Below are 12,812 nucleotides of genomic sequence, written 5' to 3'. Positions count from 1 at the left end.
CAGCTTCCAGTACCTCAGAATATGATGGTATTTGGAGACCATCTCTTAAGGGGTTGGGCCTTTAAAGAGATGATTAAGTTCAAATGAGGCCATTAGGGTGGGCCCAGTCCAACCTCACTGGTGTCCTTACAAGAGGAGGAAATTTGGACACGCACAGACACCAGGGATTCATATGCAGAGAAGAAAGACTTTGTGCAGACACAGCAGGAAGACGGCCTCCTGCAAGCCAAGGGGAGCGTCCTAAGGAGAAACGAAATCTACCAAAACCTTGATTTTGGACTTCTGACCTCCAAAACTATGAGAAAATAAATTTCTGTTGCTTAAGCCACCCAGTCGGTGGTATTTTGTTAAGGCAGGCGTGACAAACTTAATACAACAAGCACTGGTGCATGGAAAATATCACTGTCAGTGCAGTGTCTCAGCAAAAGAGGACTGGAAAGCGATGCAAGTGTGCATCCTGTCCACCTCTGCTTTCTAAAGGTCGCTCTACAGGCCCCTGCTTAAAAATGGCCATTCTGAGTTTCTCCCAACTCCTTTCCAAAAACCAACCGAAATGGTGAGTCTTTTTGTTTGCTTTTGTTTTTTGTTTTTTTTGTGTGTGTGCAGTGGCACGATCTTGGCTCACTGCAACCTCCGCCTCCTGGGTTCAAGCCATTCTCCTGCCTCAGCCTCTCGAGTAGCTAGGACTACAGGCACGTGCCACCACACCCAGCTAATTTTTGTATTTTTAGTAGAGACAGGGTTTCACCATGTTGGCCAGGATCGTCTCCATCTCTTGACCTTGTGATCTGCCCACCTTGGTGACCCAAAGTGCTGGGATTACAGGCATGAGCCACTGTGCCTGGCCTAATGGTGAGTTTTTAAAAAAGGTATAAGCTCCCAGAAAATTGGAGAAAAGACAATAGCAATAAAATTTTGCAAGCGACTCCAGGTGCGGTTGCCGTGAGCTAAGATCGCACCCCTGCACTCCAGCCTGGACAACAGAATGACATTCTGTCTTAAAAAAAAAAAAAAAAAAAAAGAAAGAATAAAAAGAAAAAAAGCCCTGCAAGCTACAGACAGATGGACAAGTGATAATTGATTTAGCAGAGCTGAGAAAGTTGACTCTTACATGAGGAGGAGATAAAGCTGAGATGCAAACCACAGAATGCATCAAAAGCTCAGGAACTGGCAGTTCCAGATCCTTTGGAAGTGTGGGTGAATATGGGCTAAAAACAGGAAGATGGGTGGACAGCTTGTTTGACAAGCAGTCAGATCCCAGATCCCCTCTCACTCCATGCTGCCAGGCAACTGCCTGCCCCACCCAAGTGAACTTTGGAAAAGATAAAGCAGGGTCTCTGGACAGGGGAACACCGGGCATAGTTGAGGGGAAACCATACTGAAAAGATGGTTTTCAGCGCAAGTTTTCATGATGAATGCTGAAATTGACAGCCTTCTTTTCTCACATGCTTCTATGAAGACTGGCAGCCAGGGTTACATACTCTAGGAAAAGGCTGAAGACTCTTCACTGGGGAGTCTTAAGGTCTCGTGAGAAAAGAACTACATGTATTGGCATTTGAGAGTTCCTCCAATGACACAACACAGAGAGGCGAGCCGCAAAATTCAGACGACGGGAAACAACCCAGCAATCAGGCAAGTTTCTTCCACAGATAAATGCAAGGGGTGGGACAGACACGGTGGCTTATGCTTCTAGTCCCAGCACTTTGGGAGGCTGAGGCAGGAGGATCCCTTAAGCCCAGGAGTTCAAGACCAGCCTGGGCAACATGGCGAGACCACCATCTCTACAAAAAAATTTTTAAAAAATTATCTGGGCATGGTGGCATGCACCTGTAGTCCCAGCTACTGAGGAGGCTGAAGTGGGAGGATCACTTGAGCCTGGGAGGTGGAGGTTGCAGTAGGCTGTGATTGTGTCACTGCACTCCAGCCTGGGCATCAGAGCCAGACCCTGTCTCTAAAAATAAATAAATAAAAATAGCCGGGCGCGGTGGCTCAAGCCTGTAATCCCAGCACTTTGGGAGGCCGAGACGGGCAGATCACGAGGTCAGGAGATCGAGACCATCCTGGCTAACACGGTGAAACCCCGTCTCTACTAAAAAGTACAAAAAACTAGCCGGGTGAGGTGGCGGGCGCCTGTAGTGCCAGCTACTCCGGAGGCTGAGGCAGGAGAATGGCGTAAACCCGGGAGGCGGAGCTTGCAGTGAGCTGAGATCCGGCCACTGCACTCCAGCCTGGGCGACAGAGCGAGACTCCATCTCAAAAAAAAATAAAAAATAAAAATAAATAAATAAAAATAAAAATAAATGCAACGGGGAAAAGAGAGAAATTAAGTGACACAACCAATTATAACGTATAGACCCTTAATGAGGTCCTGATTTAAGCTAATGTCAAATATGACATATAAGACAATGGGAACATTTGAAAACTAGGTATGTGATGATGTTCAGGAATTATTAATTTGGGGGTATGATAATGGCCTTATGTCTACATTTTTAAATAGAATCCTTCTATTTTATAGCAGGGATGGGCAAACCACAAGCCAGGGGCCAAATCCAGTCTACTGCCTGTTTTTGCTAATAAAATTTTATTGGAACACAGCCATGGCCATTCACTTCCATATTGTCCAATGGCTGCTTTGTGCTACAACTGCAGAAATGAGTAGTTGTGGCAGAAATCACTTAGCCTTCAAAGCCTAAAATCCGACCCTTTCCAGAAAAAGTTTGCTGACCTCTGTTTTAGAGATACAAACTAACATACTTACAGATAAGTGATCTGAATAGGAAGCAAATTTTCAGCATAATCTGGGTTGACGGGGAACTGTCTGGATTATATAAACAAATCCAGAGCTGATCATTGCCAGGTGAGAGGTGCGCAGACGATCATGGCACTATTCTCTTTTGTATATGTTTTCCATAACAAAAAGCGTTTTTAAAAAATCAATGATTTAGGGGTTGAAATAGACTGTAGTCACTTTGGAAACAGTTTGACAGTTCCTCAAAAGTTAGACATTGAATTACCTATGATCCAGCAGTTCCCTTCCTAGATGCACCTCCAAGAGAATTAAAAACACACATTCACACAAAAACCTGCACACAAGTGTTCACAGGAGCATTGCCTTAATAGCAAAAAAGCGAAACAACCCAAATGCCCATCAGGTGACGGGTGAGTAAACACAGTGTGGTCTGTCCATACATGGAATGTGACTCAGCCACAGACAGGAACGAAGCGCTGACACACGCAGCAACACGGATCAACCGTGAGGTCACGATGTGGAATGAAAGACGCCAGTCATGAAGTCACACACCCTATGATGCCATTGACATGAAGTGTTCAGCACAAGTAAATCCTTACAGACGGAAGGCAGAGTGGTGACTGCCAGGGACTAGGAGCAGGGGGCCGGGGGTGACTGCTAATGGGTGTGGGATTTCATTTCAGGGCTGGTGGACACGTTCCAGAGCGAGAGAGTAGTGATGGCTGCACAACTCTATGAATATGCTGTGAATCACCAAACTGTACATTTTTAAAGGGCGAATTTATGGTATGTAAATTGTATCTCAATAAAGCTGCTATCTTAAAATTCAATGCTTTAAACATTCTTCTTGTAACATGAATCGCCACACTTAAGAATGCCATTCGGAGCTGGGCATGATGGCTCATACCTCGTCATCCCAGCACTTCGGGAGGCCAAGGTGGGTGGATCGTTTGAGCTCAGGAGTTTGAGACCAGCCTGGGCAACATAGTGAAACCCCATCTGTACAAAATACACAAAAACTTAGCTGGGCGTGGTGGCGTGCCTTGTAGTCCCAGCTACTCTGCAGGCTGAGGTAGGAGGATCACCTGAGCCTGGGAGGTGGAGGTTGCAGTGAGCTGTGATTGCACCACTGCACTCCTGCCGGGGTGATGGAGCAAGACCCTATCTCAAACAAAAAAAAAAAAGAAAGAAAGAAAGAAAAAAATGCCATTTGGTAAGTTTCTGTTTTCACAGACCACGTTTCGTTAAAGCCACATCTGGCACACCAAGCTACACGAATGTGTCCTCCTCCGTGGGGACAGCTCACCCGTGCAGCCGTAGTTATAGATGTTGAAGGTCAGTGTGTCCATGATGTTCCTCAGGCGTTTCATGAGAATGGAATCGGGCAGCGACTTCTTCAATGACAGCCCGAAGACCTCTAAGAAGGCAATCAGGGAGTACTGGTACATGGAGTTCACCAGGGCCATCTCAGACAGCACGAAGAACAGGATGGCCCCCCTCCTGGCTGCTGGCCGGTAGCCATCCCGCAGCCTGTCGATGTCCAAGGCTGTCTTCTCCGCCAGCTTGAGTTTCTCTGAGACCTGAAGAAAAGCACAAGTGACCCTGGAAACAGGGAGACTGAGAAGTGGGCAGAGGGCAGGAGGGGCAGGGGGACAGCAGAGAGGTACATGCAATGCTCCAGGGCTTTGAAAGCATCCAGGGACTGCAGGGGACCGAGGGCACCCACCCTCTTGTAGGAAGGGGTGAATATTTGTGGCTGATGCCCCTGCACCCAAGGCCCCTTCCTCTAGTAACACTGCTTGTAAGTCTCCAGGTACTGCCCTCTCCCTTTTCATCCCATATGGGGTTCCACCCAGACTCCAGGAGATGTGACCCAGGCCCAGCCAACCCCAGCCTAGCATCCCCAAGCTCCTGGGACTGGTTTAGGGTAGAAATGTGACTTAAGTGACTTCCAGGACCTTCATGGTAGGAACAGGAAGATTCTCACTTATCCCTTTGGGTTTAGAGCTGAGAGACATGAGGCCAGACCAGTCTTATGACCATGTAGGGAGCTGGCAGAGAATGACGCCAAGCCGGTAGAAGGCTCAGCCCAGAAATGGAGAGAAACCAAGTCCTCCTGGTATTTTTGAAGTCCTGGATCCAGCCCCACCTGAGGCCATCTCTGCACTTTTCTGCTTTCTCAGCTGATAACTTCCCTTTTGACTTAAGCCAGGCAGGGCTGGGTTTTCCATCACTCTCAATTTAAAGAGACTGACCTGATGCCTAAGGGTCCCTGGGAACACCTTTAGGGCTCCCTCCCCACAGCACATCCCAATAGAGGTGGCTTTTTATCCCTGAGATCACAGAGCCCAGTTTTCTCATTGAGCAGACAGAGAACTGGATGCTCCAAAGGTGCATGCAGGCCCCGCCTGGCTCAGGGCCTTTTCCGCTGTGGCTGCTACCTCTGTTGCCTTGGATTTGGTCTCCTCCAGGGTGTGCACCAGGTCCACATTGTCCAGCATGTTCCCGGTGGACGTGGCCAGCTCCCGAAGGAGGGAATCTTCCAGGTCCTTGAGTAGGTTCTTGTTCTCGCTGGTCTCCTGGATGAGGTGCTCCCGCTGCTCCTCCAACTCCCGCCTCTCGTAAGCCACCAGCACGCTCAGCAGCTGGTCCTCCAGGCCCTTCAGCGTGACTGTGGGGGACAGTGAGAGGCCCTTACCACCTGCAGCCCCCGACAACGGTCTCTCCCGCTGTCCTGCTGTGATGGGACAAGCTTAGCGTGGGTCTCAGACAGCAGGTTAGAGGCACGAGGATTTACTGCCCACCAATGTCACTCTACAGCAGCAAGGTGGCAGACATGAGCAAAATAGCGATGCTGTGGTGCAGAGTGGTGGACAAAAAGGAAAAAATGCACTGAAATAAAACCCAGGCTTCCACGGACTGGGGTACCAAGGTTTAAAGTATACCCAGATTGGGCACAGTGGCTCATGCCTGTAATCCCAGCACTTTGGGAGGCAGAGGCGGGAGGATCCCTCGAGCCCAGAAGTTTGAGACCAGACTGGGCAACGCAGAGAAACCCCATCTGTACGAAAAAAGAAAAAAGAAAAGAAAGTACATCCAAATCGAATTAACCTGTTTAAGCAGGTGCATGACAACCCTAGAGAATACGAGAGATAACATCCAATTTCTATCAGAATTCAACTGAGAGGAAGAAAAAAAATTCAACATCAAAACATGTATTTTAAATACACGAATACAGAGTAACTTCCTGCCCCCACAGACAGACGTCCCATCCCACCCGTGTGTGAACACGTGAGCCCACAGCCCCGTCTCAGCATGACTCACGACAGGTAACTCATAGCCTCACACCCTCTAAGTGGTACCTAATCGGTAAGAGCTGACTAGCCCAGATGTGCCTATGAGAGAACGATCTGGGGTCACTGTGAGTGAAATGACGTCCCAGGAAAGCCTTGATCTCAGGTTGCGGTCTCCATCATAACCATCTTAATTAGCAGTGGAGGTTCTACACATTCTTACCGGTGTAATTGATGACCATAGCTTTCCCAAACACGGATGGGGTGTATCTGGGATTGGCCAGCTTGGTGTTTAGGTACAGTCTGAAATTTGAATCATAGTCAACTTCCTTGTCTCCCAGGATAATAAACTGCCGTCCTTGGGAGACTTTTATATTTTTTTCTAAGACGTTATCAATCACAGGATCGATGTATTCATCAACATCGCGGAACAGGAAAGGGGTCCCGTACTTTATGGACATCTCTAGCTGCTTGAGGAAGTCAGGGTCGTTAAAGGAAGCGACCTGGAAGAGAGGGGAGGCAGATGCTGAAAGCCCGCGTGTTTAACTGTGGCCCTGCCAAATATAAAGGGAGAATGGCTTGGAAGTGGGAAGTGGATGAGCCAGGAACTTGGAGGGGCCAGAGGTGAAAAGAAGAGAGAAACAAGGGGTATAACGCCTATACACCATGAGGTCCAGGCTCAGGGCAGGATCTTGCTCAAACAGGGTGGAGAGGAAAGGAAGGGGATTCCTCAGCCCCTCCCCCTGTAAGCTAGAACCCCTTCTCTTTAAGAAACAGGGTAGGTGTTGGAATTAGACTAGGGGTAGGCTGACAATTTCAGTGCTCCCTGGCAGGCTGAGGGAAGAGGGAGTCTAGGGAAGTTCCTGCCCTCATAGTATTTGCTCCATGATAGCTCCATGTGCGTTTTGGAGGCAGACTGTTCCCCTGATCCTGGAGTACAAACGGGCTCCCCCAAACAGCATGCAAATACCTGGGATCAAGGACCAGAAAAAAATAAGGAAAAGCTAAAATTGAAAATCATTAATTTGTTCATTAGTTCAGCAAAAAGTGATTGGGCCGCCCCGGCAATTCCACTCCTAGGTATCACCCCAAGAGAACTGAAAACACATGGCCACATAGAAACGTGTGCACCAACGTTCACGGCGGCATTCTGCAAATAGCCAAAAAGAGGGACTACCCGACTGTCCCTCGGTGAATGGATGGATGAACACGATGTGTCTGTTCACACACCGGAATACCATTCAGCCCAAGGCAAGAATGACACCCTGACGCTACAGTGAGGACAGACCTTGAAAACAGCAGGCTGAGTGAAAGACGCCAGACACAAAAGGCCACACAGCATCTGATGCCACTCCTAAGAAATGTCCAGAGGAGGCACATTCAGACGGAAAGCAGATAAGTGGCTGTCAGGGGCTCAGGGAGGGAGAAACGGGAGGACTGGAGGGGTGATGGCTAAAGGATATAGCATTTCTTCCAGGGATAATAAAAATGTTCTAAAATTGACTCTGGTAATTGGTATACGACTCTGTAAATATACTAAAACTCAAACGGAATTGTATGTGTTCAGTGAGGGAATGGTGTGGTATGTGAATTACATCTCAATCAAGCCATTACTCTCTCCTCCCCTGCATCCCCATCCCCCACCTCAGCTCCAAAAAACAGTGACTGAGCACCCAGACCACGAACCCCATACTGGGCAGAGGAACACGAAGCTGAGGTTGCTCGCAGCCTGTGAGGGGAGAGGCAGAGTTCACGGCGGTTTGCGCTGCCCTGGCAGACCCACAGGGTGGAGGTGGAGGTGGGGGAGGGCTCCGCGTGGGGGTCAGGGTGGAAGCGTTTCTGCCCAGACTCGTTGAGGCTAGGGACTGCCAGGGACTGCCAGGTACAGGAGGCGGGAGGGGCACTCTCCAGAGAACAGGCACCGGGGGCAGAAGACGCCCCAGGAGGAGCCGCCGTACCCTCAGATTGTTCTTCTCCTCTTTTCTCTTGATCCAGTTGAGGGCCTGCTGCTGGGGGTCGATGCAGAGAGGGAAGCGGCTGGCCCGGGTGGTGAGGATGCCATTCTGAACAGACAGCTCATCGGGGGGAAGGCCCTGGGATCCCCATCTGGAAGAAACAGCCGTCAGGAAATGAACTTTTCTCACCAATTTGTGAGCCAAGGGCTAAGGGTGGTAGGACTGGCCTTCCAGAACCATCTACCCATCCCCAGGCTGCACAAGCCTCCTCAGGCTCTAGGGAGAAGGGCTCCATGCTGGGTTTGCAGCTCGCCCAGCCGCTTCCATGCAGTCAAGCCAACCGTGGTCCTGGCAATGCCTCCGTGGGGTGACACCCATGTAGACCCCTTGTGCTAAGATGTCGCCTTCCTCCTGCTGGCTCAGGGTGCCACACACCTGCTGATCTCAACATCATCCGTGAGCAGGCTTTCCAGCCGGAAAGGCTGGCTCAGGGGAATCTCCCGCTCCAGGATGTCGTTTTGCCAAATCCGATTGACCATCTCGTCACGGAACTCCCAGGTGAAGGCTCCCTCGTAGCTCAGGAAGGCCGCGCAGAGCAGGCAGTCCCCCAGCAACTTCACGCGCCGGTGCATCAGCTCATCCAGGTCATTCAGCCACCTGGCACGGGAGGAGAGGGAGGCCGCCGTGCGCGGTTTACCTTCTGGCCACAACCAAAAGGAACATTCCAGAAGAACCAGCTTGATACCTTGCTAACAGGGCTAGCCAGACAGAAACATGTTTTGAGATATTCTTTCCTCATGGGGAACAGAGACCGACAGCTTATCTTGCAACTTCCCACCCTAGTGAACCTGGTGTTTGGAGCCAGCATCAAGCAGCGGGCTCAGTAAAGGCCTGTGGTCTTTATTAAGTAGTAATCACATCGCGTGGATCACATTAAGTAGTAATCACGTTGTTTCCGAAGCCTTAATCAAAGACATATAAATCAGCCCAGCAGAGCTAACAAGTTCTGGCCTCATTCAATGACAGAATTCCACCCAAGATAAAAGAAAGCATCTGTTTCCTTTGGCCTCTTCCAGGAAATGCCCCAAGACTTAGGTTTTAGAAATACTGAAAATTGTTTGCCACATGCAAACAGTGTTTTTCAGTGTTTTCTACACCACATTTACAGATGCCAGATTCAAAATTGTTGCCCTATTCGGTGAATAAGCTGTGGCCAAGCGGTCTTGCCCATAAAGATCAAACAGCCCCATCACTTAAGACTGAAGTCCAGGATTGAACAAGCCACTGGGACGCTTAGAAGGCATCCGTGCAGTGACAGCTATGGGCTTCTCCCACAGACTCTTCTAGAAAGGACCCAGGGGTTAGAGGTCACCAAGAAGTGAACACTCCCTAAACCTTGCTAAATGCTATGGATTTCTCCATCTCCACAGCTGCACTGCCTCCTTGACCTTTAGTAATTAATAAATAACACTCAGTGCCTAATAAAAACAATAGTCTATAAAATAGCCATTAGCTGCCATAAACATGATAATAGGAAAATAAGACCTGGTCACATGGTTTTCACATAAAAACACAACGTGAGATAAAGAATCAACATGGCGAGAAACTCTGTGGGTGACGTCCATTTACAAACGACAACAGGTGGGCTCGTGAGCCGCGCTGACCTGATGTTTTCCGACCCCAGACCCGAGATGAGTTTGTCTGCAGCAATCAGCCGCCTCTCCATGATCTCGGCTTCCTCCTGCAGCTTCTGCTTTTCCAGTATGGCGGCCTCGTATTTGGCACCCAATGTTTCCAGCTCTTTCTGAATTGCTGCCAACTCATTCTGGATCCTTTCCAGTTCCCGTTTAGTGAGGTAAAAGTTCCGCTCCAACCTGGCCACCTAAGTAAAGACAATTTGCAGAAAGGTGGGGAAAAGGACCATGGTGGGGCCATGATACAATGGCCTCAAACCAGGCCACGTGTCCAAACTGCTCTAACGGTGTCTGTGCTTTTCGGAGCCACTATGTGCTATATTGAGACACGTGGCTTCTTAGTTTCTTCTTCAACTGTTTGCTGCAAAAACTCTATGTCCCATTAGAAGACACAGCACCTAAGTTATCAGATGGTTGTACTTTCATGTACTGAGATCACAGTAAGATGACACTGTGGTTCTAAGTCAAAAACTCAGAAGAATATATCATAGACAATAACAGTATTTCTATTGGTTCTAAGTTTTCTGAATAATATAATTCCGAGCTATAGAGCAAGGTCACAATATGACTCAAAATGATCAAATCAACCTTATTCTCTTTGTATTTTGTGATCTACCTGTGACTTTGGCCCCGCTGCTCTCCACTGGGGTAGGTTTGTCCCCCAGGGGATGTTTGGTAATGTCTGGAGATATTTCTGGATGTCACAGCTTGGAGGGAGGGTGCTACTGCCATCCAGTGGGGTGAGGCCAAAGATGCTGCTAAACATCCTATAGTGCCCAGGACAGACCCCCCAGGACAGACCCCCCCAGGACAGACCCTCCCACTACCGCCAGGCAGCACTTTAGTGGTGCTGCAGCTGAGAAACTCTGCTTTGACCCTAGAGAAACAACTTTAAACATCTTTGTGTCTTTTTTTTTCTTTTTTCGTTTTTGAGACAGGGTCTCACTCTGTCACCCAGGCTGGAGTGCAGTGGTACAATCACGGCTTACTGCAGCCTCCCAAGTAGCTGGTGTGCCACCATGCTCGGCTAATTAAAAAAAAAATTCTTTTGTAGAGACAGGGTCTCACTATGTTGCCCAAGCTGATCTCAAACTCCTGGGCTACAGTGATCCTCCCGTCTGGGCCTTCCAAAGTGCTGGATTACAGGCGTGAGCCACCGCGCCTGGTCTGAACATCTCTATACCACACTTTCACAGAAAGTTTGAAACTCTTTCAGACCTCGGTCTTGTCCACCACCCACACTGTGCCTAAGTGATAGTGGTGTTTCAGGATTACCATTTATTGGGGGGCAGGGGGAAAGTTTATGCAGTTTAAAGTCAGAACCTTGGGAGAATTTTCTCAGCAAAGGTGTGTACTGTGAATTCTGACTCTGAAGGGGTCTCTTGGCAGTGGTGTGGCAGTCTTACATTCGGGCAATACCTTCTCTCTTTTGGGCTTGATCTCTCTGAAAACATCACAGTAGCCCATTACAGCTTCGACAAATTTCAGCATCCCCAGCCCGGCTTTGCTGACAGCTTCCATTTCTTCAGTTGTGGTATTAAGAGTCTTCAAGAGGCCTAACGTGAAACATGCAATAATTTTTATGAGTGGCAAGCTTCATCTTGGGAACATAAAATAGACAAAATAAGTGTAACTAGTTTCTTATTCTTCAGCGGCCGCGTGAGCAGGATGCACACAGCTCTCCTACGGCCAACAGCGTGGTGTCAAACCAGAATGGGTTCTGCATAAACCGATGTTTCCGATGTGGGCGAGGGGCATGGTTTACTGCTACCCAGGACGCGGGTGTCATGCAGGAGACCCGGGGCAAAACGGAGACTCCCAACTGGGCACCCACGTGGCTAACTGGAATTCACAGGCCATTACAGGTCACCTGTTACCTTCACCCGCACCCTCACCCCAGGAGTAATTTCACATACACGGAAGTCTATCCAGTGAAGATTCAGATGGAGGGAGTGCGTTGGGTTTTTGTAGTGATTGGGGTCATTTGTGTTGAGTTTGCTTTTGTTTTTAAGGGGCTAAGAAAAAGCATTTGATAAGAGTCTAAATAAACCATCAAACACAGTGTGAACTCGTATTGCATTTCGCAAAGACTAACACCATTCCACTATCACCGCCTGGTTGAGCATTGGGCAGGGTCAAAAACTGAGCTCAAAGGGAACTCAGTCCTATAACCAAAGATGGAGGAGAGGCTGGCCATCAGTGATGCTGGCCACCCCCGTGCCCACTCCCCAGGGACCTCCAGAAGACTTGATACTGACAAGAGAAAGGCGGGAAGTCAAGGTCGGACCAGCTCCGACTGAACAGCACAGACAGAACAGCACTGGGTGAGATGCACAGAAGACAAGGCTGGGCTAGGTTCCAATGAGAAGATCTTGTTTCCTGACAGGGAGAGCTAGGACTAGTGCTGAATGGAAGCCTCAGTGGGCACGGCTGCCACCGCCCATCCCCAGCCACTCTCCCAGGGTCATGTCACAGGGCTGCTGTTTTCCTCTGGTGACCATCAGTTGCCTGCTCCATCTGATACCATCTGACCAGAAGGGGAGGGCCTGCCCATAACAAGCCTCCTTGCCCGCCATCCCTGTCCCAGAGCCTGAGATGCCAGACCGAGATCCACCCTGGCGATTCCCATACGTGGCGACACTCACCTTTGATGTTTTTCACTTGGCTCTGGGTAATCGAATCAAAATCGATCTCCATCAGAGACCTCAGGAAATTCGGGTCGGACATCATGCCCTTGGCGGTTTTCCAGTTGAGCTCTTTGTACCCCTTCATGATGAGGATGCATTCACAGACCGTCTGCACCTGCTTCGGGGGCTTAGCAAACGACCTGGCGAGAAACGGAGAAACCAAGGCACACGTGGGTCAGTCCAGGGATGTGGCCAGGATCTGGCCTGAAAGAGAGCTCCAGAAAAAGGAGCTCAACTAAAAGGCAGTCCCTGGAGCTGATGCTGCATGGAAACGAAAGAAGCCAGGTCCCAACACAAACCGCACTCCTGGGTGGGAGCGTCCCTAAGGGCGGGGCCGGGTCCCCGTCTCAGGTTCCAGACCAGGCGCCTGGAACACAGCTGAATCATGGCGCAGGGACAGCATTAAAATACAAACCCAGGCCATCCCCGGAGCG

The 12,812-nt window shown here is 49.4% G+C and overlaps 1 protein-coding gene across 1 annotated transcript in view; it reads right to left on the bottom strand.

The window, feature by feature from the left end:
- DNAH10 (dynein axonemal heavy chain 10) overlaps window positions 1-12,812 on the bottom strand; it is a 176,708-nt gene that overhangs the window by 13,290 nt on the left and 150,606 nt on the right. Inside the window, exons 58-65 of the mRNA XM_045366751.3 lie at window positions 12,337-12,518; window positions 11,111-11,247; window positions 9,662-9,879; window positions 8,433-8,654; window positions 8,001-8,148; window positions 6,266-6,545; window positions 5,191-5,420; window positions 4,056-4,329 (exon numbers count right to left, since the gene is read on the bottom strand). Of these exons, the coding sequence (XP_045222686.2) occupies window positions 4,056-4,329; window positions 5,191-5,420; window positions 6,266-6,545; window positions 8,001-8,148; window positions 8,433-8,654; window positions 9,662-9,879; window positions 11,111-11,247; window positions 12,337-12,518 (1,691 nt within the window). The remainder of the gene's footprint in view (window positions 1-4,055; window positions 4,330-5,190; window positions 5,421-6,265; window positions 6,546-8,000; window positions 8,149-8,432; window positions 8,655-9,661; window positions 9,880-11,110; window positions 11,248-12,336; window positions 12,519-12,812) is intronic.

Source organism: Macaca fascicularis, chromosome 11 (genome assembly GCF_037993035.2).
Source record: "Macaca fascicularis isolate 582-1 chromosome 11, T2T-MFA8v1.1".
Taxonomy (NCBI): Eukaryota; Metazoa; Chordata; class Mammalia; order Primates; family Cercopithecidae; genus Macaca; species Macaca fascicularis.
Note: the sequence above shows the minus strand (reverse complement) of the source record. Positions and strands in the feature narration are given on the sequence as shown.